Genomic DNA, 27,248 nt, shown 5'->3' on the forward strand with positions numbered 1-27,248 from the left:
CAATGGAAGATTAAAGTTATGGAATAATCAATTTGTAATGATTAATATATCATCCCACTCTTTTCTGGCCTGTAGAGTTTCTTCTGAGAAATCCACTTGTAGCATTATAGGGGTTCCCTTGTATGAGAGAAATTTGTTTCTCTCGCTGCTTTTAAAATTCTCTTTTCAATTTTAGGTAGTTTTATTATGTGACTCAGGGAAAATTGTTTTATATTGAAATTATGGGGTGACTATTATCTTCATGAACCTGGATGTCCAAATTTCTCCCCAGGTTTGGGAAGTTCTCAGCCATTATTTCTTTAAATAAGTTTTCTGCCTCTTTTTCCTTCTCTTTTCCTTCTGGGACTCCAGTGGTGCATAGATTGTTTCCATTAATGGTGTTCCACAAGTCCAATAGGCTTTCTCAATTCCTGTTCATTATTTTTAGCTCCTCTGAGTGAATAATTTCTGCCTTCAATTTCACTGATTTCAGGGTGTCAAGTGTGGGGGCATATTGTGGTCCTGATACAGGGCAGGAATGATGTCTCTTTGGCTCAGATTGCTTGGGTCACAGCATCAACAACGGTGTGGTCCTTGGCAAGCCCTGTGGGGGGATCTGCAGTGTTGAGGTCTTCAGCAGCACATCTAGGTCCAGCAGCTAGGGACCAGGGCAGGCAGAAGCGGTGGCCAGAGAAAGTAGTGTGCATACACTAGGCCGCAGAGGGCCAGCTGCAGGTACCTGTGTAGCAGACACTGGTTGCAGGCACATACATAGTGACAGGGGCCAAGGCAGCCAGCAAAAATTGGGGCCAGCTGTGGGCACACTGGCAGCTGTGGAGACCTTGGCTGTCAGCATGTGCTCCTGTGGCCACTGGGTCTTGCTCCTGTCAGTGGAGGCAGGTGACTCGGTTTGGGCTGGAGGTGTGCAAGTACACAACTAGAGGGCTAGCTGCAAGTGAGCCCAGTGGTACAGGCCAGTGACTGGAGAAGGCTGAATCTGGTCCCCCAAATAGCTGTGGGGCCCTTGGCTTCTATGACTGCAGGATCTTGCTACAGGTGCATCCAGGGCAATGGAGGCGAGTGATGGGCATAGACTAGCAGCATGCAAGTGCACAGCCAGAACAGCTGGCCCCAAGCATATGCAAGTGGTGGGAATCAGCCAAGGGAGTCTAGCCTAATGTCTTGCACCCAAGCAGCCACAGAGGCCTGGGCTGGCTGTTAGTGAGGATCCTGGGCTACAGAGGGGGCAGGGAGGGGAGGGAATAGGACAGAACTCAGGTAGTTGGTGGCCTGAAAATGCAAACACCTTGAGGTGAAAAAAGGTGAAATCTGCAGGGATTTCATGGCAGCCATGTTGACAGTTGGTTTCGTCAGCGACAAAAGCTGCTGGATTCCTCTGCAGAGTGGTTTACAGGGAACCATGGTTACTCCCACTGTGTGGCTCTTTTTCGCAGCCCCTGTTCTTTTTACTTGTTCGTAGACATCTCCATACATCTCAACTGTGTTGGTCTCTGGGTGGGGTGAAACCGAGGTGGATCCTTCATGTGGTGCCCCGAAAGCTGGGTTGTTCACCCCACCCTGTTTTTCCCAGTCAGTGGAACTCTTCCTAGCTGGAAGTGCACTCTCTGCGCTGAGCAGTGCCAGCCTGGGGGATGGGATGATGCAGGCAAAATGACATTATTCTTCCTTCCTTTTCCTGTAGTTATTTTTAGGTTTCTTTGTTCCACTGTGTTGCTAAAGATTCTTAAGTGGACTCCTGAGCTCTCTCAGAACTGTTTTTGTTTGTGATTATCTGTCTGATTGTTGATTTTTGTAGAGGGCTGGAGGCTGGGTTCTCCTACTCCAGCATCTTGGTGATATCGCTCCCCAAAATGTTTGGTGTTTTAAAATCAATATTTGGCAAATACAGCATGATATTGTGATATTATCAATGAACATTTTCCCCCCTAGCAAACTGTGCTCAAGGATAAGTAAAATACACTATCATAGAATATTAATAGATTATAAGCATGGTTACCAGAGCATATTTTAAAGTTGTTCGTGATTATTCCATTTACTTAACTTATAGGGTCTAATGTGAAGATACTACTTTTCCATTAAAATCCTCAATGTATAGGTACATATGACTAGGTACTGGAGAGATACCTAGAATCTTGAACTAAGAATTAGGGAAATAGTTTCACATTCAGCTGCAGTGATTAACTTGTAAATATATTTTTTATACGTCTAGAACATATCTATTAGATGAATCCCTAAGAAGTAGAAATTAATGGGTATATGGATTTTTATTTTGATGGTTATTGCCCACAGATTTATACTTTATACCAAGGTACACTACCACCAATAGTATATGAGAGGAAAACACGTCTTTTAATTCATTTATTAGCTTGTTCTGTATTTAACAAAATTACTGCTCTACTTCGTTAAGGCCCTAAATGGTATGCTGGTGAGTTGAAAATGTTCTCATGCATACAGCTTTTCCTTTCTCCAAAGTGTCAGCTCTCATGCACTGATATATTGGAAAATTTGGCTGTTTATATATTGGGCTGGCCCAAAAGTTCGTTCGGGTTTTTCAAAACCTGAACTTCGTGACCAACCCAATAAAATGAATCATCCTTTTAAACTTTTTTTCCCCTTCTTTCCCTTATTTAATGTTGAAAAATAAATCCCCTACTCTTTTCTTCTTTGTTGGGCATAAGGATGGAGAAAGTTGAAAGGTAGAAGGAGATAGTATTAAGTAGGGAGGAAATAGGTTGGTGATAGAGAGTTACAAGTTTTCATTGAATTATTGTTTGTGAATAATATCTATTATTTGTTGAGTGCTACTCATGTGCCAGGCACTGTTGTAAACATTTCACATGAACCGTCTCATTTAATCCTTATAGTCACCTTCTCAAGTAGGAATTACTATTTTCCCTGTTCTATAAATGAGGAAACTAAGGCTTTGAGGGGTTAATTTCCCCAAGGTAATTTCTAGTGAAGGGCTTCTAGGTTTGGGCTCTTTTGTTCCTTGCTGCCTACCAACTGAGATTACACCAGTTAACACTAACTAATTAGAGCTCACATTTAGTTAGCACTTGTTAAATGCAAGGCATTGTCCTAACTGCTTTATATGTATGAATTTATGTACCCCTTGTAACAACCTTGTGAGGCACATGCTAGTGTGATCCTCATCTTTCATGTAAGCAAACTGAAACTCAGAGCTTCAAATAACTTTGACAGTGTCCCCAGCTATGAGAGCTGAGATTAGAACCCAGGCAGTCTAGCTCGAGGGTTCACACAAATACTGGAAAAATCACTGGCATGGGAGTCAAGAAATGTGGATCTGGATTTGTGTTCCAGTTGTGTCATGAGTGAACCTGGGGGGAAATCCCTTTACCTCTCTGGAACCCTGTTCCCTCATAGGTGAAAGGAGGGCATTTGTTCCTGGATAATTCCTGAGGCCCTTCTTGCACTAACATATTAGAATTCCTCAGATAAAAGGGACTAAGCCAGTCTGCTGCTTCTGATTCATCAGTTATTAAGGACAGTCTTAGACTTTAGCAGCTATGTTATCCCACAGCCTCTGAGACTGTACCTAGAAGATGCTCAGCTGCTGCAATTTAATACATCATCCTTTCCCAGCACATCAAGTGCCTTTGCATCTGTACGGAACAGAGCTCCCTACTCCAGTGCATATTGCCATTTGAAAGCTATTTATAAGGAGATGTCACATTACCCCACTGCACATATGGGTGGAACCTCATAAGGAGAAAAACTCTTAAATTAAAAACAGTTGAAATATATATATTTCATCTCCTGCTAAGTTAAGGAAAAAAGTTTAGCTATAATGTGAAGTGCATGCATTTTCTCAGAACAACTCACTTCGTCATCTAGCTTGCCCTGTTAAAGATCTGTTGCACAGATTTGTAGCCAAGTTCCTTTTTTTTTCAATCTTAAATTCTTTTTCTTTTGAATTTTATTTTATTTTTTTATACAGCAGGTTCTTATTAGTTATCCATTTTATACATATTAGTGTATATATGTCAATCCCAATCGCCCAATTCATCACACACACACACACACCCTGCTTTCCCCCCTTGGTGTCCATATGTTTGTTCTCTACATCTGTGTCTCAATTTCTACCCTGCAAACTGGTTCATCTGTTCCATTTTTCTAGGTTCCACACACATGCGTTAATATACGACATTTGTTTTTCTCTTTCTGACTTACTTCACTCTGTATGACAGTCTCTAGGTCCATCACATCTCTACAAATGACCCAATTTCGTTCCTTTTTTATGGCTGAGTAATATTCCATTGTATATATGTACCACATCTTCTTTATCCATTCGTCTGTCAATGGGCATTTAGGTTGCTTCCATGTCCTGGCTATTGTAAATAGTGCTGCAATGAACATTGGGGTGCATGTGTCTTTTTGAATTATGGTTTTCTCAGGGTATATGCCCAGTAGTGGGATTGCTGGGTCATATGGTAATTCTATTTTTAGTTTTTCAAGGAACCTCCATACTGTTCTCCATAGTGGCTGTATCAATTTACATTCCCACCAAGTAGCCAAGTTCTTGAGGTAGATTTTTTTTTCAACATTTCACAAAATAGGGAAACATTCAGGCATTTGCTGGCATTAATCATCTAAATATTCTGAGCCATCTCTTCTTGTTTTGAACTGAGTGCAGATTCAACTAAACTGATATTTTAAAATAAATAAGTTGAGGACTTTGTACTGTTACATCTCCTTTTTCTTTTGGATACTTGCCAAAATCTAGATGAGGAAGGATGAATATAAAAACAAGATCCTTTTCATCTACTTCTGCACATTTAAAGGGTCTAAAGTTAGCCTGGATTTTATTTCTCAGAAAAGAAATTTGGATTACCTAGCTTCTTTATTTATTTCTTAAAAATTTATATTTCTCCAAACCATACTAAAAATAAGATGATATGGTATTCAAAATAGATTTTAGAAGGAGAAAATTAAAGTGGGTCTTCAGGTTCATAAGAAGTAAAACTTTCACCCTTAATGGTACCATGGTATCTGTTAGAAAATTCTCCACCCACAAATTGTTATCAGGAGGACATTTTTCCTGTTGGCCTTTTCCTTTGATCTGCCAGGTACCATGCATATTGGTTGGAGGCCTCATTTGTTCTATGAACACAGTAAAGCACCTAGACTTACTGTGAAATCCTGCATAAGTCTCTCTGAGAACCTTTGTCTGTTCTAACCCTTACTGCTGAGTTTCCCCAAATCCTTTTGGAAGTAAAAATGAGATTCTAGCAAAGCACTCTGAGCTTCTTTGGGGGAAAAGTGATAGAAGATTTTTGGAGCTTTTGAATCTACTTATATTGAGTATATTCTTTTCCTCCTCTCTTCCAAGCAACTTACATAGAAATGCAACATTAAAAAAAAACAACAACACAGGCTACAATCAAAAGCAAACATTATGCCCTTTCCTTGAACACACAGATGGTGCTTACTCTGATCTGTTACCCATTCTGAGTCTGTTAGGAAAACACGACTCCTCTTCCAAGTGCATGCCACTCTTCTTTAATACAACATGCTTCATCTTTGTGAGCATGGAAGGCCTATTTCTGAACCTGCAGCTGCTCCTCATCTTCACACGAGCAGCAGTGTTTTCCTCCGTGTGATAATGTTTAACCCCTCCCATTTTGTTGCATTTTGTCATTGTCAGGCCAGGGCCTTTCACCTCTTCTGGATCTTTCACCTGTAATCACACATGATGCTTTCGGTCAGAATTCTTTGATTCAACTCTGATTCGCCTTAATCTTTCATGGGGGCCCATAAAGTGTTACCCATCTTCTGGGGGCACAGCAGCCCTTTTCCTTCTACTCCTCCTCCCCAACCTCACAACTGCTTCAATGTCTGTGACGTGAGCAGCTCACTCCCTACCCAGGGATTTTACAGTCTTTGTGCTCTCTTTAAGAACTATCGTTCTTAAATCTGTGATCTGTTTTCCTGGATAGAATGTGATTATTCTCATGATTCGACTCAATCTGTAGTGATAATCTCTGCTATTATCTACATTGTTTCTCTTTTCATGGACAAATATACCTTCTGTCCCATAAACCTTTAATGAAGTACATGGCCTACGTTTATTCTATTTCCCTCTTATTTTCTCTTTTTGTACATGCTTATAGCATCTGCAGACTTGGTGTATAGCTATAGGTCTGTTGGTGTTTTCTGCCTTCTCTCACTTCCCCTTCTCTGCTCCCTGCTATTGGTGGTCAAATCCTGGATTTTCCTGTGCTCTGAAAAGCCACACTCACCATCATCGTGATCATTGCCACTTGTTAGATTGAGATTTCTCAGGCCCTGCTTTCACTGTGTTGCTCGCATAGCCTAGAATCTGGGTGGCTCTGGAGGCTTGGCACTCTCAGCTTGGTGCTCTGTGGTCAGACCCCCCATACCCTCAGTGCAGTCAGATGAGTCCTCCCACCCCACCAATAGAGTCTGGGTTCTCACTGATACTGTTTCACCTTCACCTCTCCACAGCTTATCTTGATTGCTCTAGCCTCTGAATTGCCGTCATTCTTATGATGTGTGTTATAGGTCCACAATCTGTTAGCTACATTTATAAAAATCTCTAGGCATCTGAAGTTTTTTTTAAAGTTATTTATGTATGTATGTATGTATGTATGTATGTATGTATGTATGTATGTATGTGGCGTTGGGTCTTTATTGCTGGGCACAGGCTTTCTCTAGTTGCCGGCAAGCGGGGGCTACTCTTCGTTGCAGCGTGCAGGCTTCTCACTGCAGTGGCTTCTCTTGTTGCGGAGCACGGGCTCTAGGCTTGCGGGCTTCAGTAGTTGCAATGCTTGGGCTCAGTAGTTGTGGCTTGCGGGCTCTAGAGCGGAGGCTCAGTAGTTATGGGGCACGGGCTTAGTTGCTCTGTGGCATGTGGGATCTTCCTGGACCAGGGATCTAACCCGTGTCGCCTGCATTGGCAGGCAGATTCTTAACCAATGTGCCACCAGGGAAGACCCTGAAGTTTTTTTTTTTAAGTCATTTTGCACCAAAATCTGACCTGAACTGCTGACTCTCATGAAGCTATACATAGTCATTACTTTCTTTACTTAATGTGAATGCTCATATTTCCATTGCAGAAATATTTATATGCTTGATTATGGGGTTCTGTATGGGGTTTATATTTATAAAACATCTCCAGATCCTTCTCCAGAAGGGTCTGGAGATGTTTTATAAATATATGGAATAAGTGCATTTCACCTTTCTAAAATCTGAAAAATTCTGAATTCCAAAATACGTCTGTTCCTAAAACTTTCAGATAAGAAATTGTGGATCTGTAGCGCTTTGAGGTTATAATCAGATTAGATCAGTAGGTGTTTATATACCTACGGCATGGTAGGTACTGTGGTAGAAGAGAAAAAGTAGAAGCATAAGACAGGTTTCCCGCTTTTGAGTAGTTTGCATTCAAACTGTGTTGCTTTGTTGTTTAACTGTTTGGAAGACAAGACACCTGAAACAAGGTTGTAAATTCCTGGAGGGCAGGGGAACAGGTAAGTTCTTTGGCATTCCTATTGGTAGAGTATTACTAATGATGAGGTTACTTCAGAGGACAGACTATTGATTTCCAGCTCATTTAGAGAAGACTGAAGTTCACCTCTGTGGAGCTCAGTTCTCATAAACAGCAGCACCAAAATTCCCATCAGCTCTCAGCCCAGGGATCCCAAACATGATGGCACCTCTCACGAACACTGTGTCTGAACTAACTACACAGGACTAAGGAAGGAGCTGCTGCTGCTTCAGTGGCACCTGCTGGTGGCCCCCAAGGAGGCCCCTCTAGGTAAGATCCATTCCAGCCAGGGTCACCCACAGCCTAGGGCTATTCCAGCTTGGGCAGGGACTAGGTAACTATGTCACCTTAAATGCCATTAATATGGAATTAATTTAAATATCTTTTAAGTTGATATTTTAAAAATATGATTTACTCCTTCTGCTTTTTCCCCCAGAAGTTCACATTTAGTTCTTTATTTTAAATAATGGAGATGATCATGTCCTAACAGACCGACTCCTTTCAGTATCCAGTGAAGGAATGTCAGTTGAAGTGGTATTTACAGATCCCAGACTTGGCGGATGACCTGTTATTTGTAGTTGTTAGCCTGTTCTAGGGGCTAATAGAAAATACTCAGGCTTTGTTTGGCCATTTAAACTATGTGGGCATGAAGACGAAATGCTATGTTAACTGTCATTTACTTTAGTAAGCAGTGTTTCTTGCCTGATAGAGGAGCAGCATCTAATTAGAGCATATATTGAACACTCAGTTCTGACTCTGTTGAGTAAACTGAAGGCAAACAAAAGATCCTTGACTCATTTTCTTATCTCCACTGGAAGGATTCCCCTCCTTTTGTGTCATGGACTTCACCCTCCTCCTTAAACCACTGGTGCTGTGAACTCTGTTCCAGTCACTGACATGTTCTGGTCATGCTTAACCCAGGAGCTGGATTCCAGCCCAAGGTACCTTTGTTCAGGTTGCTCAAGACGTTAGTGCCTGTGGGCAGGGAAATGCCAAACTGGGATTACAGCTACTTCTCTATATCAAACAGAACTGCCTACTTTGGGCTTTATATTTACAAAATTGCTGTCCCTGAAGGTTAATATTAGCTTTCCATAGCAGATGATTTCTCTTCTGTCTCGCCTTCTTTACTGTTATTAGGTTATCTTCCTTTAGAAGAAGAAATAGTGTATGTTACCTAGATTTTCTTTTTTCTTGTCAGGAAAATGATGAAAAATGCCTCTCAATTAAATGTAAGACCCCAAGGGAAAAATACATGTAATTATTAACTAAATATATTCAAGGATCCTTTAGATTGTTCATGGGTTAGTAATCATTAAGCAAACAGATAAAGACCTATTCATATTTTATTTTCTACCTTTTAATTACACCCTCAATAGAAACAGCAGATTATTGGTAAGGGAAATGATTCCTGTATTCTCTCACCGTCAGTAGGAAGGAATGTAAGAGTAGTGGTACTCTACAGTTAGTGTACTGCATTTTGTTTCACAATCTCAAATATGTTTAGTGTTAAAGATTTTAGGAGGCTCTTTTTACTTTTTTATCTTTTTGCTAAAAACAGTGTAACTTATTAAGCATAAAGAAGTTCTTATTAGAGTATCTTTTTCCAGTGCCATGAGTTCAGGAACGTTGGATCAAATATGAGATTTGGGAAGGCTCATATTAATAGTTTCTAGAGAGGAACTAGAATTTGGTTTCAGAAGATAGTATTTCTGCACATAGTGGCTTGGAGTACAATACTGTGCCTGATATAGAAGAGGTAATTAGCACCTTCTTTGAGGGCATCTGTGTGCATGGATGAAAATACATTAATGGCTCTGGATTGAAGGTTTACCTTGTGGGCAAACTTGGAGCTAAAGTGATCTGCGTGGGTAATTTGGTGCAGTGTTAAGGCAAGGGGTTGAAGAGCAAAGATGCCCATTGTGACAAGGACAGCACAGCATTCTGATGTTAACATGTGCAGGTATTTATTAGTTGTGGAAAATAGCACATATGAATGCATAATCATTTGATTTGTGTCCTTTAAATGGGTAGGATTTATGATTGGGGGGACATCTTAGTATTGTATGTGGGTGTCTCATTCGCCTGCAGATAATTTTCCATCATCTTTATCATCTGTCTGCCTTAATTAGGTACTTTGCTTTGCATACATATTACAATTTAGGTGAAGTATCATTTTCTTGTGTATTTTAAGGTAAGCATTAGTGAGACCATAGCCAAGATAAGAAATTTCATTAAATGTGTCATACCAAATTTTACATTGAAAAGTTAAAATCTAGAATGTATACTCAGTAGAAGTAATGAAATTTATTTACCAGTGATAAGAAGGAACACTGTCTTCCTTTTGGATAAGAAAACGGTTTCAACAACAACTAGGCAGTTATAATTCTGTGGTGACTTAAGAAAAACCCAATGCTGCCTTGTAGGATAAGATATCTAACATTCTTCTGTCTTATAATAAGCCTCATGTTTAAGCATACATTTGAAAAGTTTGCCAGGAGGACATTCTGTAGTCATTTCTGCTTGTAATTGCGTCATTGCAATCTTTAACATTATAAATTAGGGGACTGGAAATTGCTCTCAGGGTACCAACTATCAATATATCACTGAAAGTTATAAACAAACAGTAAAACAGGAGAGGAAATGCCCTCTAAATTAATTTTATAAAGTATTATCCTACAGCAAATGACCATTATGTGTTCAGCCCTGGGCTGAGGCAGAGGTAAAACTCTGATGAGAGTCCTGAACTGCTCAGGAAAAGCCCTGCCTTTGTTTTTCTTTAATTGAGGCTGGAGCCCAAGCAGGAGGGGAAGTAAGTTAGGCCATAGCTTCTGTTTGACCAGTTCAGATGAAGAAAACTCAGAGAAGCTTGCAAAATTGTCGAGTACTGAGCATCGCAGTCTCTCCCCTCAGGTTTATGCCCTCTCCCCTTTCAAGTGCCCATTGTGTTCTTGCTTTTGAGTCCCCTTCTGCAGTCAAATTAGGAAGATAGTGGATATACTCAAGGTAGGAAGATAGGTAGCTTTGTGTGATGGTTTAAGACACAGACTTTGGAATTACATAAATATAAATGTGAATCTTAGCTCTGTGAACTGGGAACATTGTTTCAACTCTCTTGAGCCTCAGCTTCCTCATCTTTATTATAGGAACAATAATAAAATTACCTTTAGGACATGATATAAGACTATGAGGGGTTTCCCTGGTGGCGCAGTGGTTGAGAGTCCGCCTGCCGCTGCAGGGGACACGGGTTCGTGCCCCGGTCTGGGAAGATCCCACATGCCGTGGAGCGGCTGGGCCCGTGAGCCATGGCCGCTGAGCCTGCGCGTCCAAAGCCTGTGCTCCGCAACGGGAGAGGCCACAGCAGTGAGAGGCCCACGTACCGCAAAAAAAAAAAAAAAAAAAAAAAATATGAGGACATTTAAAGCATATTGCACAACACCCACCTTAAGGGGCAAGGAGTAGGGGAAGAACCTTTCGTCAGTCCTTGCAAGTTACAGTTGTTCTTTTGTCTACGCAGAGCCTAATGATGTCTATTTTAACCATGTTGACATTATTGAGCCAACTTCTTTGTACCCTTTTTCTCTTCCTTTAACCTTAGATCCTCTCCTCCAGTCTTTCTTTATAAGATTTCTGAGTACTGAGGATCTAGAACCTATTTTCATGGTGTTCACACCCTTCTCTTGAACCTGTTCAGATCTAACTCTGCCTTATTCTTTGCAGTTAGGAATTTAGACCCCAAGGTTTCTAGTCCAACTGGCACAGCTTTCACAACATACTCTAGCACCCAAAACTTTTGTGGTGACCGCTGACTGAGAGTGGGCGTCACTGAACATCTACTCTGTGATAGCACCATGTGAGGTTTGGGGGAAACCTCCCAGTCTCCTTCTTAGAGTGTTAACAGGAAAGGATTTGTAGGATGGAGTGCATGGACGGAACACAGAAATGAACCTTACTCTCCCAGAAATTGGGAAAGAGGGGTTATAAGCAAATAAAATCTCAAGTCTTGGGGAATAACATCCAGGTAGACTTTATACATAGAATCTGTATAATGTGTAGTGGCAATCTGCATTGATCATGATTGATTCTAGATATTAGAAACCTAAGAATTGACTAAAAATCAGTAAAAAAAAAAACAAAACTAAATTTGAAAGGAAAAAGTTGATTAATAACACAGCACCCCTTTGACATCCACAGAGGAAACTTCACAGGCTTTTGAGAAACCCTACATTCTTAAATACCCCTATCTTTTATAGAATTCATATATGAATTGAGAATAACAGAGACACAGCTTAACAGTTGCTATGCTCATGAACGAGCTAAATGACTATTCCATGTCAGAAATCTCCTCAGTCTTCATTCAAATTTGTGTCTCAACAAAGTTACAAATTACAACCTGTCATAACCTTGTAAAATTCACTCGTGAATGGTTAAAACCAGCAATGTTACATCTGTGAATGCCAAGGGTCTACTGTAATAATAAGAGACATTCATGCGAGTAGCTTTGGTAATTATCGTGGAGAACAGTAACAATTATATATCTCATTAAACAAGTGCCTAATTAATGTTGTTGTAAATTTTGCTTGATTAGAACACAGTCTCTATAGTTGTTGCTCATACAACATGGCTGGCTGCTCTCACAACTATTAATAAAAGTGAAAGGGAAAATTGACTTTTGGTTCACAGTTTTAGTCATGGCTTAGAGAGGTACTTAATGGATAGGAATGTAATATCCTTTACACCTTGAGGAATCCATACTTAGTGAATGATGTATTATATAACCATTTATTCATGTGTTAATTCCTTTAGTGTGGTGAAATCATATATCTATGGATTAGGAACTCAGTCACTAGAACACAAGTAAGCAATTGAATATTGGAGTCAAGAAACTCCTGCATCAAGGATAATCTGTTATAACGTATTTATTGAGAATTTACTGTGTCCTTGCATCATGCCAGATTCCAGACTATGTTGGTGAATTCCCATTTGAATTCACCTCCACGTGCATGCTCCTCCAAAACGGAATGACTGTGATAAAATGGAAAGGTATAGTTTAAAAAAAAAAAACAAACTCAACTTTATTGAGATATAATTGACATAACACTATGACCCATTTTAAGTGTACAGTTTGATAAGCTTTGCCAATTGTATACATTCATGCAACCACTACCTCAATCAAGAACATTTCTATCACCTGAAAAACTTCTCATACACACACCCTACCATGACTACCCCTCCTTGACACCTCAGGCAACCACTAATGTGACTTCTATCACAACATACTAGTTATGTTTTTTAAAAAGAATTTCACATAGAGGGAATCACAGCATGCTTTTTTGTGTCCAATTTCTTTAGCATTATATTTTTGAGATCCATGTTGTTGCTTGAATAAATTTCCTTTCATTGCTGAGTAGTATTCCATTTTATGAATACACCGTAATTTGTTTAGATATTCAACTGTTGAGGGCTGTTTTGGTTTAAGGTTTTGGGATACAAGGAATAAAAACTTTAGTTTTCTTTTTTTGTAATATCTTTGTCTGGTTTTTGTATCAGGGTGATGCTAATCTCATAAAAGTAGTTACAAAGTGTTCTCTTTTCTCGCATTTGCAGAAAGAATTTAAGAGTAGTATTAATCCTTTAAATGTTTGGTAGAATTTACTAGTGATTCCTTCAGGGCCTGGAGTTTCTCTGTAGAAAGAACTTTGTGTCTTTCAAGACATTGCAGGTGGAATCATAGTAGTTTACTAATAAATTCATTATTCATACATTCTTCACATAATCTCTACTCTGAGATTCTCTGGTTTTATAAAAATAATGAACATTAAAATATTTGGGTATGTCTGGTGTGCTATAAGTGGCAGTGTAAAGTTACCCAAGGATGTGATGTGGACGCTTAGCAGATGCTTGAATTGGGAAGGTAGCAATGGAGGAGAGACCAATTCCAAACTAGGTATGAGGTTGTGGGGTGCTTAGTTTACCTTCCCTTATTACAACCTTAGGAGCTGAGGGAAGATGGATGGTCCTTCAGCAGGTTATGTGTTTTAGGTATCTTGTTAAGTGGAGGTTTTAAGAGGTAAGTTAATAATGACCTTTTAGAATTTAAGACGAAGTTTTTTTTTTTTTTTTTTTTTTTTTTTTTTGCGGTATGCGGGCCTCTCACTGTTGTGGCCTCTCCCGTTGCGGAGCACAGGCTCCGGATGCGCAGGCCCAGCGGCCGTGGCTCACGGGCCCAGCCGCTCCGCGGCATATGGGATCCTCCCAGACCGGGGCACGAACCCGTATCCCCTGCATCGGCAGGCAGACTCTTAACCACTGCGCCACCAGGGAGGCCCTAAGATGAAGTTTTAATCGATATTTTCATTTATCTCTTAAGATGGCAGATTCTTGAACATGTTTGCATGCCAGGAGGTAGGAATCCATGGCAAAAAAAAAAAAAAAAAAGAGAGAGAGAGTTGAGGGCTTCCCTGGTGGCGCAGTGGTTGAGAGTCCGCCTGCCAATGCAGGGGACACGGGTTCGTGCCCTGGTCCAGGAAGATCCCACATGCCACGGAGCGGCTGGGCCCGTGAGCCATGGCCGCTGAGCCTGTGCTTCCGGAGCCTGTGCTCCACAGCAGGAGAGGCCACAACAGTGAGAGGCCCGCGTACCACAAAAAAAAAAAAAAAAAAAAAAAAAAAAAAAAGTAAAAAAAAAAGAGTTGAAAAATAAGAGAAGGATATGGAAGTTCTTGTAGATGTGGGAGTGATTTGCACTAGTTATAAGAAATCCTACTTCATCCAGGCTTAAGAAAATTCTGGAAGAGGCAGATGTCAGTTGGGGCTAGGAATTGGAGGGAACATTTTAGAGAAAAGTTTGGGAAGGTAGGAGAATGTGTTTAAAAAGAACAATGTTTACGGTTTATAGATCACAATGAAAGAGTCTGATCAAAAGGGAGACATGGAAGGAATTACAGAGCATTTTGAGGGTGAAATTATGAAACGAGAGAAGACCAAAAGGACTCCAACTTGGTAGTGTGGATAATGGTTCCAAATGGAACTCTAGTTTGAAGTTCTTCCACTGCCAGAGCAAGCAGAGTATCCAGGGTGATTGTAGACTTGTTGACAAAAGCAACTTGAAATCCTGGTTCTGTCATCCCCGAAAATAAACCTTAGTAACTAAAAGCTCTGTTTATGCGGTTTTAAAATATTATCTACATGGAAACAGATTAAAATATAACACATAGTATAATGTAGAGGTTTTGGTTTATTTGTTGAGTCAGAGAAAGTAAAAATATTTATTAAGATAATATATAATAAAACTTGAAAAACTAGTGTCGTTAGCACCTTGGAAGACAGGAATGAAAGTCTGCATGACTTTAGTAAATCAGGAAAGTGAATATGGGTTTGTAGCTCAATAGAAATTGTTACAGTACATGTAAGTAGGGAAATCAAAATATGTATTAGGGATTCAGAGCATCCCAAGGCTTTCTGGGAAAAACCACAAGAATAATAGAATAATATATATCATGTATCCATCAGGTAAAATATTATAGGTAATTCAGTTTATATATACCAAGCACCAACCATATGAAAGGTATCATGCAAGACCCTTTTCTGTATACCGTGGTGATTAACTTTATTAAAAAGAATATGCAACATTTAGGGTAGTTTATGGACTAGCGGAAAGAGCACATGTACCAGGAATTTAGATTAAATTTAGTTCCTTAGGTATCTCGTCAGAAGCTAAATGACCACGTAATGCAGAGGCAAGCACAGCATGCTCTTGTGTAGCCCTGGTCCCTAATGCAGGGCCATCCCTAGGATGTGTGGGGCTTCTGTCTATATAAATAATTTGATTAACTATTGTACTACAAAATTCATGGGCTCATGTGAGGTTTAATGATTATTGATGAAGGGTTACAATATTGGGTAGAGAAGAAGAACTTAACATTTGCTAATTGTCCATTCAGTGCAAATGAAGACTGTTCATGGTGCCCAGACACCATTTCTTCCTGCTCAGTCCTAGGAATTCTCTTTTCTTGTCCAGGATTTTCAAGTGTGCCGCTTCGGGCTGATTTTATATCTCAGGCCATGAGAAAAGGTTAGCAATGCTGTTATTGCTCATAAAGCCATGGCTCATCTAAAATAGCCAAGAAACAAAAAAGAAAATGCTAATTTTAATTTTAGGTTATTTTTTTTTCTGAGTCTATTTTCCTTGGACCAGCACCATCTATGTAATTTGTGAGGCTCAGTGCAAAGCAAAAATGCAGGGCCCCTTGTTTAAAGATTAAGCATGTCAAGATGGCGATACAAGGTCCATGAAGCAGGCCCTGCCTTCGACTTTTACCAATGTGTACTGTCCGTATCAGTAGTCATGTGGGAAGCACCCTAGAATCGTGCAGAATGTGACAGGGGGAATGAATTTGTCACAGATAACTTACAATTTGGATAACATGGCATATGATACAGAATATCAAGAGTTGATAGTTCATATTTCAGTGAAGTTACTGGTTAACTGTTGAATTCTTACTGTTGCAGAACCACAGGCTAGGGTGTGGGGATGGAGGAGGATGGCCAAAAGAGGTTCACTGTTTACTAGGTTGAAAGATACAGACATTAGGAACCATAAAACTGACAGAGCGTGATGTCTGCTATGATGGAGGTATAAACGAGAACGATAGGAAAAGTAGGAGTAAATAAACTTTGGTGGGTAGTGTGGAAAAGCCTTTTAGGAAAAAAAAAATGACTTTAGTCAGACCAAGATGGGTAGTATTTCAAGTGCCAGAGGTTAAGTGTCAGACCTTCCAGACAAAAAGGACAGCATGAGCAAAGACAGTGAAATGAAGAACGTGTTGACAGATATGCCTACATGCTGGGACTTTCAGGCATTCTTTTGTGATATTTATTGAACATCTATTTTCCAGGCACTGAGCCAGAAGCATGGGTATAAAAGTATAGGTTTAGGAATCAGACAAAGCATCTACCACTTACCAGCTGTGTGACTGGAGACACCTTACTTAACCACTCTGAGCCCCAGTTTTAGTCATCTGTAAAGTAGACATTGGTTTTACAGAATTATTATAAAAGTTAAATGAGATAATGTCTATAAATACTCCAACCAGCACCCTCAATCCAGTGAAGGAGAAAGCAAATAAATAATTGTGATAACACATGCTGTGAAAGCACGGAAAGGAGAGTGGCTGTCTCTGTCTGAGGGTTTTGTGCTTCACTTCCTGAAAGGGATGATATTTGAACTCGGGGCTGAAGGGTAAGTATGTGTTTGTAAGCAAAAGGGAAGCTGAGAAAGATTCTCTTAGGCTGAGGTTTGAAAACGATGAACCCCTTTATGATCTGTATGGGGTTGGAAGACAGGGAGTAGCAACAGGAAACGAAAGCAGACCATGTATACATCTATAAAATCTTTCATTGCCACTCCAAACCCTTTTTAGTCAATTCAAAATATCAGACTCTTCCACTGAGAAAAGGCAAGAGACCTGTGCTGAATGTTACCTCAAGTAAGATGTAAACAAGTTTGCATGAGAGCTTCTGTAGCAGATGTTCTGTATATTTTCTTCATTCTACAAGAAGTTTGGAGCCAGGAGAGATAGACAACTCTCAGGAAAGGTAGTTGCTTTTCCCATCTTCATGTGGAACATTTTGCTTAGTTGGCAGACATTTAACAAGCCATGATTGGCTCTTTTAAAAACAGGAGTCTTAGCGGTCTTGGTTGATATGTCTTATCATGTGCTTGGTGCTTTAAAGTGCATGTCTTTTTCTGTCTTCTCCCTCCAGACTGAACACTTGCCTCTGCAGACTCAGTTCAAAGGAAGAGAGGTTGGCAGTCTCCAGCGCTCTGTAAGTAACATGGTCCTCTAGTAGGGTCAGCCCAGGTGGAGCCGGGGACCACCATGTTTATTAAAATACTGTTTTATTTCCATGAAATTTTGTTTTATTCACCTCTGCTATCTGACTACCTGTGGTGTGATTTTGTAAAGTCCTTGAGCTTGCTTATTCCTCTTAGAAGTAATCAAGTTTTATGAAACCAGTAACCTGACAGAGGCTCAGTACCAGACACACCATAGAGCATCAGGGAGGTTCATTTTATGGTGTCAGCTGTGACCCAGAGTCAAGAAAGGAAGAAAGGTCAAGACAAGAGGCTATTTTTTGACAGCATTTCTTATCCTCAGCCATGCTGGGCATACAAATACCAGTCCATTTCACTGTGTCTCTTCCCTAATTCCCCAGTGCTGAATCCTCTTTTGGTTTTGTTTTGGTTGTTTTAGCTCTCTGTATTATCTCATGCATGGATTCCAAGCTTGAGCCTTGCTGAGAGACTCCTGCAGTTCACAACCTTGTTTTTCTCCAGTTTACCTTAACTGATACGAGTTCCAAATTTTGAAACCTGAAACTGACCACAGTCCTTATTAGTCACAATTTTCTATTTAGGAGATGCCACCACTCTTGTACAGGTATTGTAAGCAACAAGTGACTGGAAAATGATAAGTTGTTGAACTGTACCTTGCCATTCAATAGCTTGTGTGTAATGAATTCTGTTCTTGCCTGTTTTTACCCAAGAGCTAGAAATACAAACAGCTGCTCTGATAACGTAAGCAATGTTTGAATTTTTAGAATGGACTGAGTAGCAGAAGATTTGACTATGAAGATGAGAATCCAGTGGGGGAAGATGGGATTCAGCAGATGTACCCCCTCTACGATCAGATGTGCTACCAAGACGGGAGTCCTGGCAAATATCATCCAAGCCGTGACCTGGAGAGAGTCTACATCAACCCACGGGAACATTACGTGTGACTGTCCTCTTTCTCCAATGGTGTTCTAACAAATGTTTATTCTTAGATTGAGGGAGAGAAACTGAGGCCAATAGGTATGATTTTATTCTGTCTCATATAAAACAATCCCAGTCTAAGTATATCAGAAGTAGTGATAAATGACTTGGAGCCAATAGCACATTTCTTCCTTTCATTAAGAGTTTCTTAATCACCAGCTGTGTTTTTGAACTTGACTCTAGCTTTGTGTGTTTCTGTGATGATGGTGTTTAACTACTAACATTGGGCCTACAACGGCATGTTCATTTAAAAGTAGAGCATCTGCCTGGGATGACAGCAGTGATTCTCCAGAACGAAAGGCCTCAGCTGGGAGTATTAACCTCACTGGGTCTCAGGCAGACCAGCCTGTTCGTCTGTAACTCAGATGGGCAGGAAAAGGAGCTCAAAATCCATCTCACTAATTATTTAGTTGGATTTGGCTTTTCCTGACATGCTTAATACAATTACAATACCTACTTATAAACAGGAGGCCTGAGAAAAGAGGCAAAATTTGTTGTTTATCCCAGAAACAATAACAAAAGAGAGTTCAGACCTTCAAGTCTGTTGGTTTCTTTTAGACTCCTGTGATATTATAATATGCATTCCTTCCTGATCACCATGGTCCTGAGGGATGCATATTTCTTGCTATTATCGGCCCAGTCTTGATGAGCTATGTGCTAACCAGGGTTCTTCTCTTACTTGGCCATTGTTCCCACAGTTCTGTTCTTCATAGTCCAGATTAGCCTATTTCCCACCTATTAAATTCTAGAAGCCCTGTCTAAATGGTGGACAACCTTGAGCCTTGAGCCCTCTTTTCTGTGGTATTGTATATGACAGACTCAGCTTTCACTACTGAACTTTCTTTCAAGCTAATCCTATCCACACAGGCTTTGGCTACCCTTTGCATTCTTCAGACTTTTTATTGTCTGTGTTTTATCTACCTCAGAAAAAAGCCTGCTGGAAAATCACCATGAAATAACCCCTACTCTTTTTTTTTTTCTGTACGTGGGCCTCTCACTGCTGTGGCCTCTCCTGCTGCGGAGCACAGGCTCCGGGCGTGCAGGCTCAGCGGCCGTGGCTCATGGGCCCAGCCGCTCCGCGGCATGTGGGATCTTCCCGGACCGGGGCACTAACCCATGTCCCCTGCATCGGCAGGCGGACTCTCAACCACTGCGTCACCAGGGAAGCCCACCCCTACTCTTAAAACCCAGGTAGAGAATTTGAAAACCTAAGAAAACAAAAAGTGCCTTTACTATGGCATATGTGCTAAACCCACATGTGGTCCTTGATCCCTCTTCCCCTACTTTAACTGGTCAATAATAAGAGTAAAGAGATACTAAAACGCAAATAATACAGGGACTGACTTACCAGTCTGGAGTTTTCTCACTTCCCTTTGCCAACTTTTCCTTGATGAGCTTGAAGGTAGCAATTATAGTGGGGTGAGCAGAGGAAGGAACACAGGTACACGTGCAAGTGTCAATCATCTGCCCTCATATCTTAAGAAAAGCATTGCTTTACTATGTGTTCTGGAAGATTATGGGTCTGTCACAGATATAAAAAACACTGCAGACTTGTCATGTATTAGGAAAAAGTGACATAAGCACTAAAATAAAATAGTACACGTTTCCAACCTAAGCTTCAAGGGAGTAGGAGAATATTAACATAGATTTCTAATGGGATACCAAAGATACATTATGATTCACGTTTTGCTGGCTCTAGTTCTTGCTTGTGTGTTTGTTTCCTTTTTTCAGTTGCCATGCTTTGTCAGACAAATTATCCAGGTTGTTCTACAGTAGTAATATACTACCCCCCTCCATTACCTGGGTGACCAGCAATTCTGTAAAAGATGATGGTTACATGGAATCAAAGGGTAAATTCCAAGGACCATCATTGCTGTTTCACTATGTTACCTCAGAGTTAGTGTACTGCCCTTGCTAGCAAGCTGACACAGAAAGAAGATATCTGACTTTATTACTTGGAATCCCATCAGTGAGTTAATGTAACTGAAGGTGTAGGGATCCTTGCAGTTGTTTTCCAACAGAAAGATGACTCTAGTCAGAGCTCTCCTTGATAGGGAAGTGTTTTATACATACTAGATGTTACAGAGGAGGATACTGTGGTGCATTGCCTCCTTTAGTGAGCTTTAAAAATGTCTTACACATTGGGGATGGTTTCTAGGTGCTGCTGGGAAGCAGGTTGTTGAATTAGTGTCACAAAAGTAGACGCTGGACCTAGAGGGGAGTTGAGATATCTTCATTTGCACTAGGGAAAGAGAGTCAGAGCACGGTGAGTTTCAGAGCCCTTTGACCTGTCTTCTACCCTCCCTACCATCAAGAAGCCACTATTGCAATTTTTAACATTCTCAGTGTAGTTATAGAAAAGAAATCTCAGGATATAGACACTTCTCTCAACAGCCAGCTAGTTCAATATCCTCTTTGCCTCTCTGTCAGCTATGGTATTTCTTTAACAGACTGGTAGATTTTATAGCTGTTGTTCCCTTACATGGGTCACAGGAGCTATATAATTACTTATCCTGGTGCCTCCCATCTGTTCTCTCTAAATACTGAGTGGAATAGAGCTCAGTATTTTAAAGGAGCTTTAAAGGGGTTTGATCAGCCAGCCCCCTGAAGGAAAAAATGCCATCCAAAATTAGCCTGTTGATCTCTAAATTTGGAGGCTAGACCACTTGACGATGGCCATTTAAATTTGGAAGTTAGACTCCTAAAGGTCAGTGAGTGAGGCTTAAGGATATAAGCCACAGCTGATACTAGATACTCTTCCCATAACTGGTTTATTAAAACACACTGAAACAGAAATAAATCCCCAGAGTGCTTATCCACTTACGGTTGCAGTTTTGCGTTTCAAGGGGGAGTGTGCATGCTCCATCTTAAACACACAGCCTTGATTGCCTATTTTGTAGGCGGCCCAAGCTCCAGGAGCGTGCATCATAGCTGCAGTAGCAGATCACCAGGTTCTTTGCCCACTGCACTAAAATAAAGCATCTGTACCAGTTAGGATTGCTCTGACATAATGGGATAAGAATTTAGGTTAATTCTTAAATGGCAGTGATTTATTTTCTATGAGGACTCCCCTATCCCTGGCCGCCTTATATGTTCTAAAATTGAAGAAGTCCATGCTCTTTAGGACATGTAATATAAAATTCTTACCTGTGCTAGGCCTCCCTGTAACATGCACATAGTAGATACTAAAGAAATGTGCTGTAAACTAAATGAACTGGCCCCCTCATTAATTTTTATGGCCTTGTTTACTCATAGGGATAATATATTTTTTCATCCATCTTTTGAGAATGATTTCCTAATTCCTCTTTCACAGTAGTGTAAAATTTACTATTTTGTTTTTCATTGTGCAATTTTCCCCTGCAGTGTGCTGGTCTCTCAGTGCTGTTCTTTATATCCAATAGAGCCTTTCTTCAAGCCTCTTTTTCCCTGGGGCATAGAGGATAGACCATTATACCAAGAATCAGAAGAATAGGTTCTACTCCCACTTAATCTGTCTAGGACGTCAGTTGCCCCTTATCTGTAAAGCAGAGATTGTAATACTTTCCCTGTCAGCCTCTCAGAAATGTGGGGAGAGTTAAAGAAGATAATAATGGATGGGAAATTGTAAGTTCTCTTCAAATGAAAATACCCATGACTCTATTACTGTTGCATATTGAACCTGAACTCCCAGCACCCTTGCCAGCATTTTGAGTACCATAGCGTCTCCCCAGGGAGAACCAAGTGGCAGATGAAAATTTCAGTTCGAGCTAATTTGAGTATAGCCAAGTGCAAGTGGAAGACATCCCTTTTCTGTAATAAGCATTTGTCATATGGAAAGCTTGATGTCTGGATTTTAGCCTTTTAAGCTCTGTTGACCTGTGGTTGTACTGCTAATAATAGCTACCATTATTGAGTGTGTAGTATGGACTGGATTCCAGGGCAAGCACCTTACAAGAATCATCTCACTGACTAGAACCAAACTCCTGTTTTGTCCCCTTCCAGGAGACCCCGTGGGGACAGAAAGGCTCCCACTCCTATGCTGCACACCCACAGACCACACTAATCATCAGTCAGCTGTTACTTCTTTTAAGTCTGCTTTTGGGGAGTGGTGTTAGGGAAGAGGCTTTCTTGATTTTTTTGGAAAACAGAGGTGTAAGAGGGTACATGGAAGAAAACCATAAAAAAATGTTTACTGAGAAGAAAGCAATTGCATGTGCTCGTTTTTACTTACTTTTCGAACTTCTCAAAATGCTCATAGAGTCTCATACCCATTAGATTAACCATCTCTGCAAAAATAACCAACCGAATAATTAAAGCCACTCCATCCCAGTTGGTTCGGTCTTAGAGGGCACAAACTCCTAACATCTCTTCCTCAGCTTAGTAATTTGATATACTTACTGCCCCTTTGAGTTTGTTTCACCTTTATTGAACTCCCAGGGGGTGGTGGCACTGTTACAGTGGGCATCTGGAAAGAGAGATGGCTCTGGTAGAAAGCCAGAAGAAGAGGAGGAAGGGTGTGAAAGTAGAAATGTCAGGACCCCCACCTGTGGTTCAGTTCTATGCTTCTCTTGTTCCTGTGCTGAACTGGCAACACCCTTCATCCTTGGGCCATTTACAGACTACCTAGGAGGACCAGGGACTTCCAGTTCTTCTGTTAAACTAGAAACTGCTATTTGCAAGCCTACTCAACTATGGACTATGCCTGGGTGAATCTTATGGCCCCTGAAAGGTTCTTGTGTTCCCTCCATTAAAGAAAATTGTTGTAAGTTGGACTTTGCCAATTTGGTCACTTGCAATTATTAGGTGGTTTAGTGGCCTTCAGTAGGTAGGGGTTGGGTGAGGGCTGTATGTCTCCTCCCCCCCAACCTTACCAGGTGGTATATTACACTGAAATCAGATTTTAAGCCAGTGTCTGCATCATTCATCTTTATAAACACTCAGGCACTAGAACAGACATCCTGTAATAGTCAACCTGTCATGTAAGCTTGAAAAAGTCCCCACTCCATTCTTTTAGAGAACCCAACGATATCTTATGTAAAAGGGCTATTAGAAATGAATCCAATAATATTACAGCAGATTCGGTGTCAGGCAGCCTGATTTCTGTTCAACTTCTAGACATAGAACAGGTTAGTAATCTAGGAATCTTAGGGCTAGTGGGCTTGCTAGAACTTTATGCCATGTTCGTGAAAGGGATGGAGTGCCCTATGGTATTTGGGCCAATCCACATACATTTAACACCACTAACTTGACCACTGAAAAAAATCACTCATTAACAAAGTCTCTGGCGCTGAGTTCTTATGGTAGTAGCCTCTGAAGTGACTTGAATTTTTCAAATGCCAACTAACAACTTTTGGAGGGTGTATTCCCAACTAGGAAACGTTAAATGTTAAATAAACACTCCTAGGGTGTATATTAAGACCAATTAACATGTGCCAAAATAATTCAAATTACATTCAACATAACAGAGTTTCTTAAGGATTCCTTGTGTTATCACACCTTCACACTGGGGTGAGGTGTATTCACTTCTCTAATGTCAACCACCTGCTGCCTGCTGGCATTTCTCCTTAGTAGTGACAGCCTTTTCCTTGTTAGAGGTGTGTGTGTGTGTGTGTGTGTGTGTGTGTGTGTGTGGTGCATCAGAGAGAGAGAAAGACAGGCAGATGGGAGAGAAGCCGGCTTAAAATTCACAGTTGAAAAAAATACTGGAGTTCACGCATACAGCAGAACCCTCACATCTACGAACATCTCACTATTTCAGGCCCATTTTATTATCTTTGCTATAGCATTATCTCTGTAAAAAGGTTAGAGGTAGGAACAGAGGCCATATTTACCTTGACAGTGGAAATATATAAAGTATTAGGTTTATTTCTACTGTATTTCCACTTATTAGGTTAGTTATTCTCTACTTACATTTGTATGACTGTGGGAATTTGGAGCTGAGTAGACTAGAATGAAAGAGAATGTCAAAAATTCAGATGACACTAAACATCTTTTTATCAAACATTATCAACTGAGACCATGATATGGAAGTTCCTTCTATATCTCAGGGAAAAGGGAAACCACCACTGACAAATAAAAGGATTCTCCATTCCATTGGTTGGGAATAAATCACTTCCATTGGTCCATTCCCCAGAATAGTCAGTGTTTGGGGGCTAAAGCCATGATATATATCAAATTACATGCCTCCCTACACCAAAAAGTTCTAGTTATATGCAGTATCTGGTACCTCTAGCTGTGAGGTATAGGGATAAATGCCTGAGTTTTAGGGGAACAGATGTTGTGAATATTTATGGAAAAAAGCAGCATCTCTGTGAATTAAAGGTTGGCAGGGCCATGTCCTCTAAGTGCTCCCATTCTAGAGCTGTGTTGTTTACAGTTGCCACTTGCACATGATTGACATGGCATGTCCTTTGGACCCAAGGAGATAGACTAATGGACTTGAAGTTATTATTAGATTACAACTGCCATCCCAAACAATCTTCAATAAACCAAAACCAGCTTCCTGAGATGTTTCAGTGTTTTACTCCATCTAGAGGCAGGAGACTGAACAGTTCCCTTCTTGAGGTTTTTCCCAGCCTTACCATTTAAAGATTTTATGATCAGTTTCCCTGTAGCCCAGCAGGACACTTGGTATCATGGCCTAGACCGGTTGTATTTATTATCATGGCACAGGACTGAACTGTAAAGTCGATTAGAGGAGGCCTCAAGGGAAAGCCCCCCTGGGAATCCAGAACATCAGATTGGCTACACTGGCTTAGAACTGTGGCCTATCCTGCTACAAATATGTCTGACACCCATAAATGTTTTATGTGTCTCCTCCAGAGGTTAGGAATGAACTTCAAACATTTGTAATGTCCCTTAATAACTCACAATGGGTCTATAAAGCCCAGGGTTCCACTGATTCCCAAATGCATGGGCACTACTATTTTGGTTTTCATTATTCTTGCCAGTAATGACCAGCTTTTTTTTTTTTTTTAAATCCACCCTAACACATTGATCAGGCTAAGTTAATTTCTTCTCACAAGTCATGTTGATGGCTCCATGTCCATCATATTTTAACTACAGGCAGCAGTATTTTGTCCTAAATGCATTGGTTTGCACTTAACCCACACTGTGGCTCATTAATGCCTCTTTTTTCACATGGTTTCATGAGAACTTATTGCTGTATTCCCTTCAACTGAGCATTTCAATACCCAGAAGAGTATTTGTCATCTTAGGTTTCACTGTGTACTTGAAATTCCACGTCCTTTGTAAAAAAATGTTAAGTAGGTGGTGTTGCTACTGAATCCCTGGATTATTCCACTTGTCTATCCAGAAAAGTTCCTGTTTATCCTCTACCTTCTGTTTCTATTTCTAAGCCAAAGCTTAAGACATAACATCTGCTCCAGCCTATTCATTTTCCATGTGGTCTTAACCTCTTAACTTCCTTACTTCTCAGTTTCATCCCTGTAAGTTAGTACTCTCCACCTCACAGAGGTTTTATGGAGGGGGAAAAATAAGATGTTTAAGGGTTGTCATCAAGAGAGCTCCTACTTTTAAAGTGATTTCATAAAAGCCCCTTGGCTTAGAAATGAGAAACTCTATAGCTATTATTTTTTCCTATCCTTGTTTTGCTGTCTTTATTTCTGAAAAGTGATCTCTGTCTGAATAGAGTCTGTACCCTGGTTTTAACTTTCTTCCCATTACCCCCTTTCACAATGAAATTGTCCTCTCTACCTTGTCCATCCTCTGAACTTTTTCCTTACAGAGCCAAAACTAGTTATCCCACCACAAATCCCACATGCTCTTACTTCCATGATTGAATAAATTAATGTCCTCCAGAAAGAGGCATCTGGCTCTGGACATAAGTCAGAAGGTAAATGAGGCCTCACTCTGGCACTGGCAAGATCTCACCATGGTGCCTTGGTTCTCCCTGTATAAACTAAGGTTAATTCTGCTATTTCACAGCACCTGGGTGGTATGAGTCTTGACAAAAATAATAATAATAATAATGAAAAGTATTTTTCAAATGCCCTGTACTATATAAATGTGTAGTGAATAATCTGGAGAGTCCTCAGGTAGAAATGTGTTCTTGTGTAGCTCAATTCAGATTACTAATCCACCCATTGTTTTCAAAAGAAATGTTTTACTAAACTGTTCTTTTTCTTTTTAAAGTGAAAATTAGTTTCTAATCATTTGAACTATTTTAATTTTTCCGTATGGGAAGAGATCAATAGTATACAGAAAATACCCAAATTGTATTTTAAGTGTTAAAACTGAAAGGGTTTCATAACAACGTAGTGGGTTAAGGAGGATTCTAGCTCAAATGTGGCAAGAAATAGAAATACTAAGATTAGCTTTGATTTTGAGATTGTATTATAAATAGTAGATGTTAATGTGGTTGTTTTTAGATACTCTTTATTTTTAAGTTACCAGAAAATGACTTTTATTTTTGAAGTTTTGAACTATGTGGTTCTTGACATGTTTTGAATAAAGCTTTTATCAACTAAACTTTTTCATTATCAATAAGTCAAATATTAAAATACATTTAAAAATTAATAGCCTAATTATATGACTGTAAAATTCAAGATTTAAAGAACATCTTTTATAGAAATAGTAGATTTCTATACTGGAGTCCTTTTAAAAAATGATTTTAGGGCTTCCCTGGTGGCGCAGTGGTTGGGAGTCCGCCTGCCGATGCAGGGGACACGGGTTCGTGCCCCGGTCTGGGAGGATCCCACGTGCTGCGGAGCGGCTGGGCCCGTGAGCCATGGCCGCTGAGCCTGTGAGTCCGGAGAGGCCCGTGTACTGCAAAAAAAAAAAAAAAAAAAAAAAAAAAAAAGATTTTAAAAATAGTAATAGTACTTTTATACTTCAAACAGTATTAGAAATATTTTTAAAACATGTGACAAGTTACATATTATTGTAATTGCTTGTGGGAAACAATAC

At 40.2% G+C, this 27,248-nt stretch overlaps 1 protein-coding gene across 2 annotated transcripts in view; it reads left to right on the top strand.

The window, feature by feature from the left end:
- The window catches only part of NECTIN3 (nectin cell adhesion molecule 3), a 151,964-nt gene extending 125,192 nt beyond the window's left edge, over nt 1-26,772 (top strand). Inside the window, exons 8-9 of one of the 2 annotated variants that reach the window (XM_060098857.1) lie at nt 17,291-17,353; nt 18,128-26,770. In XM_060098857.1, coding sequence (XP_059954840.1) covers nt 17,291-17,353; nt 18,128-18,307 — 243 coding nt within the window. In that variant the 3' untranslated portion in view covers nt 18,308-26,770. Of the gene's footprint in view, nt 1-17,290; nt 17,354-18,127 lie in introns of both variants that reach the window. The other variant, XM_060098856.1, reaches the window with a different exon arrangement.
- Nucleotides 26,773-27,248: the final 476 nt, after the last annotated feature.

This window comes from Mesoplodon densirostris, chromosome 5, assembly GCF_025265405.1.
Source record: "Mesoplodon densirostris isolate mMesDen1 chromosome 5, mMesDen1 primary haplotype, whole genome shotgun sequence".
NCBI lineage: Eukaryota > Metazoa > Chordata > Mammalia > Artiodactyla > Ziphiidae > Mesoplodon > Mesoplodon densirostris.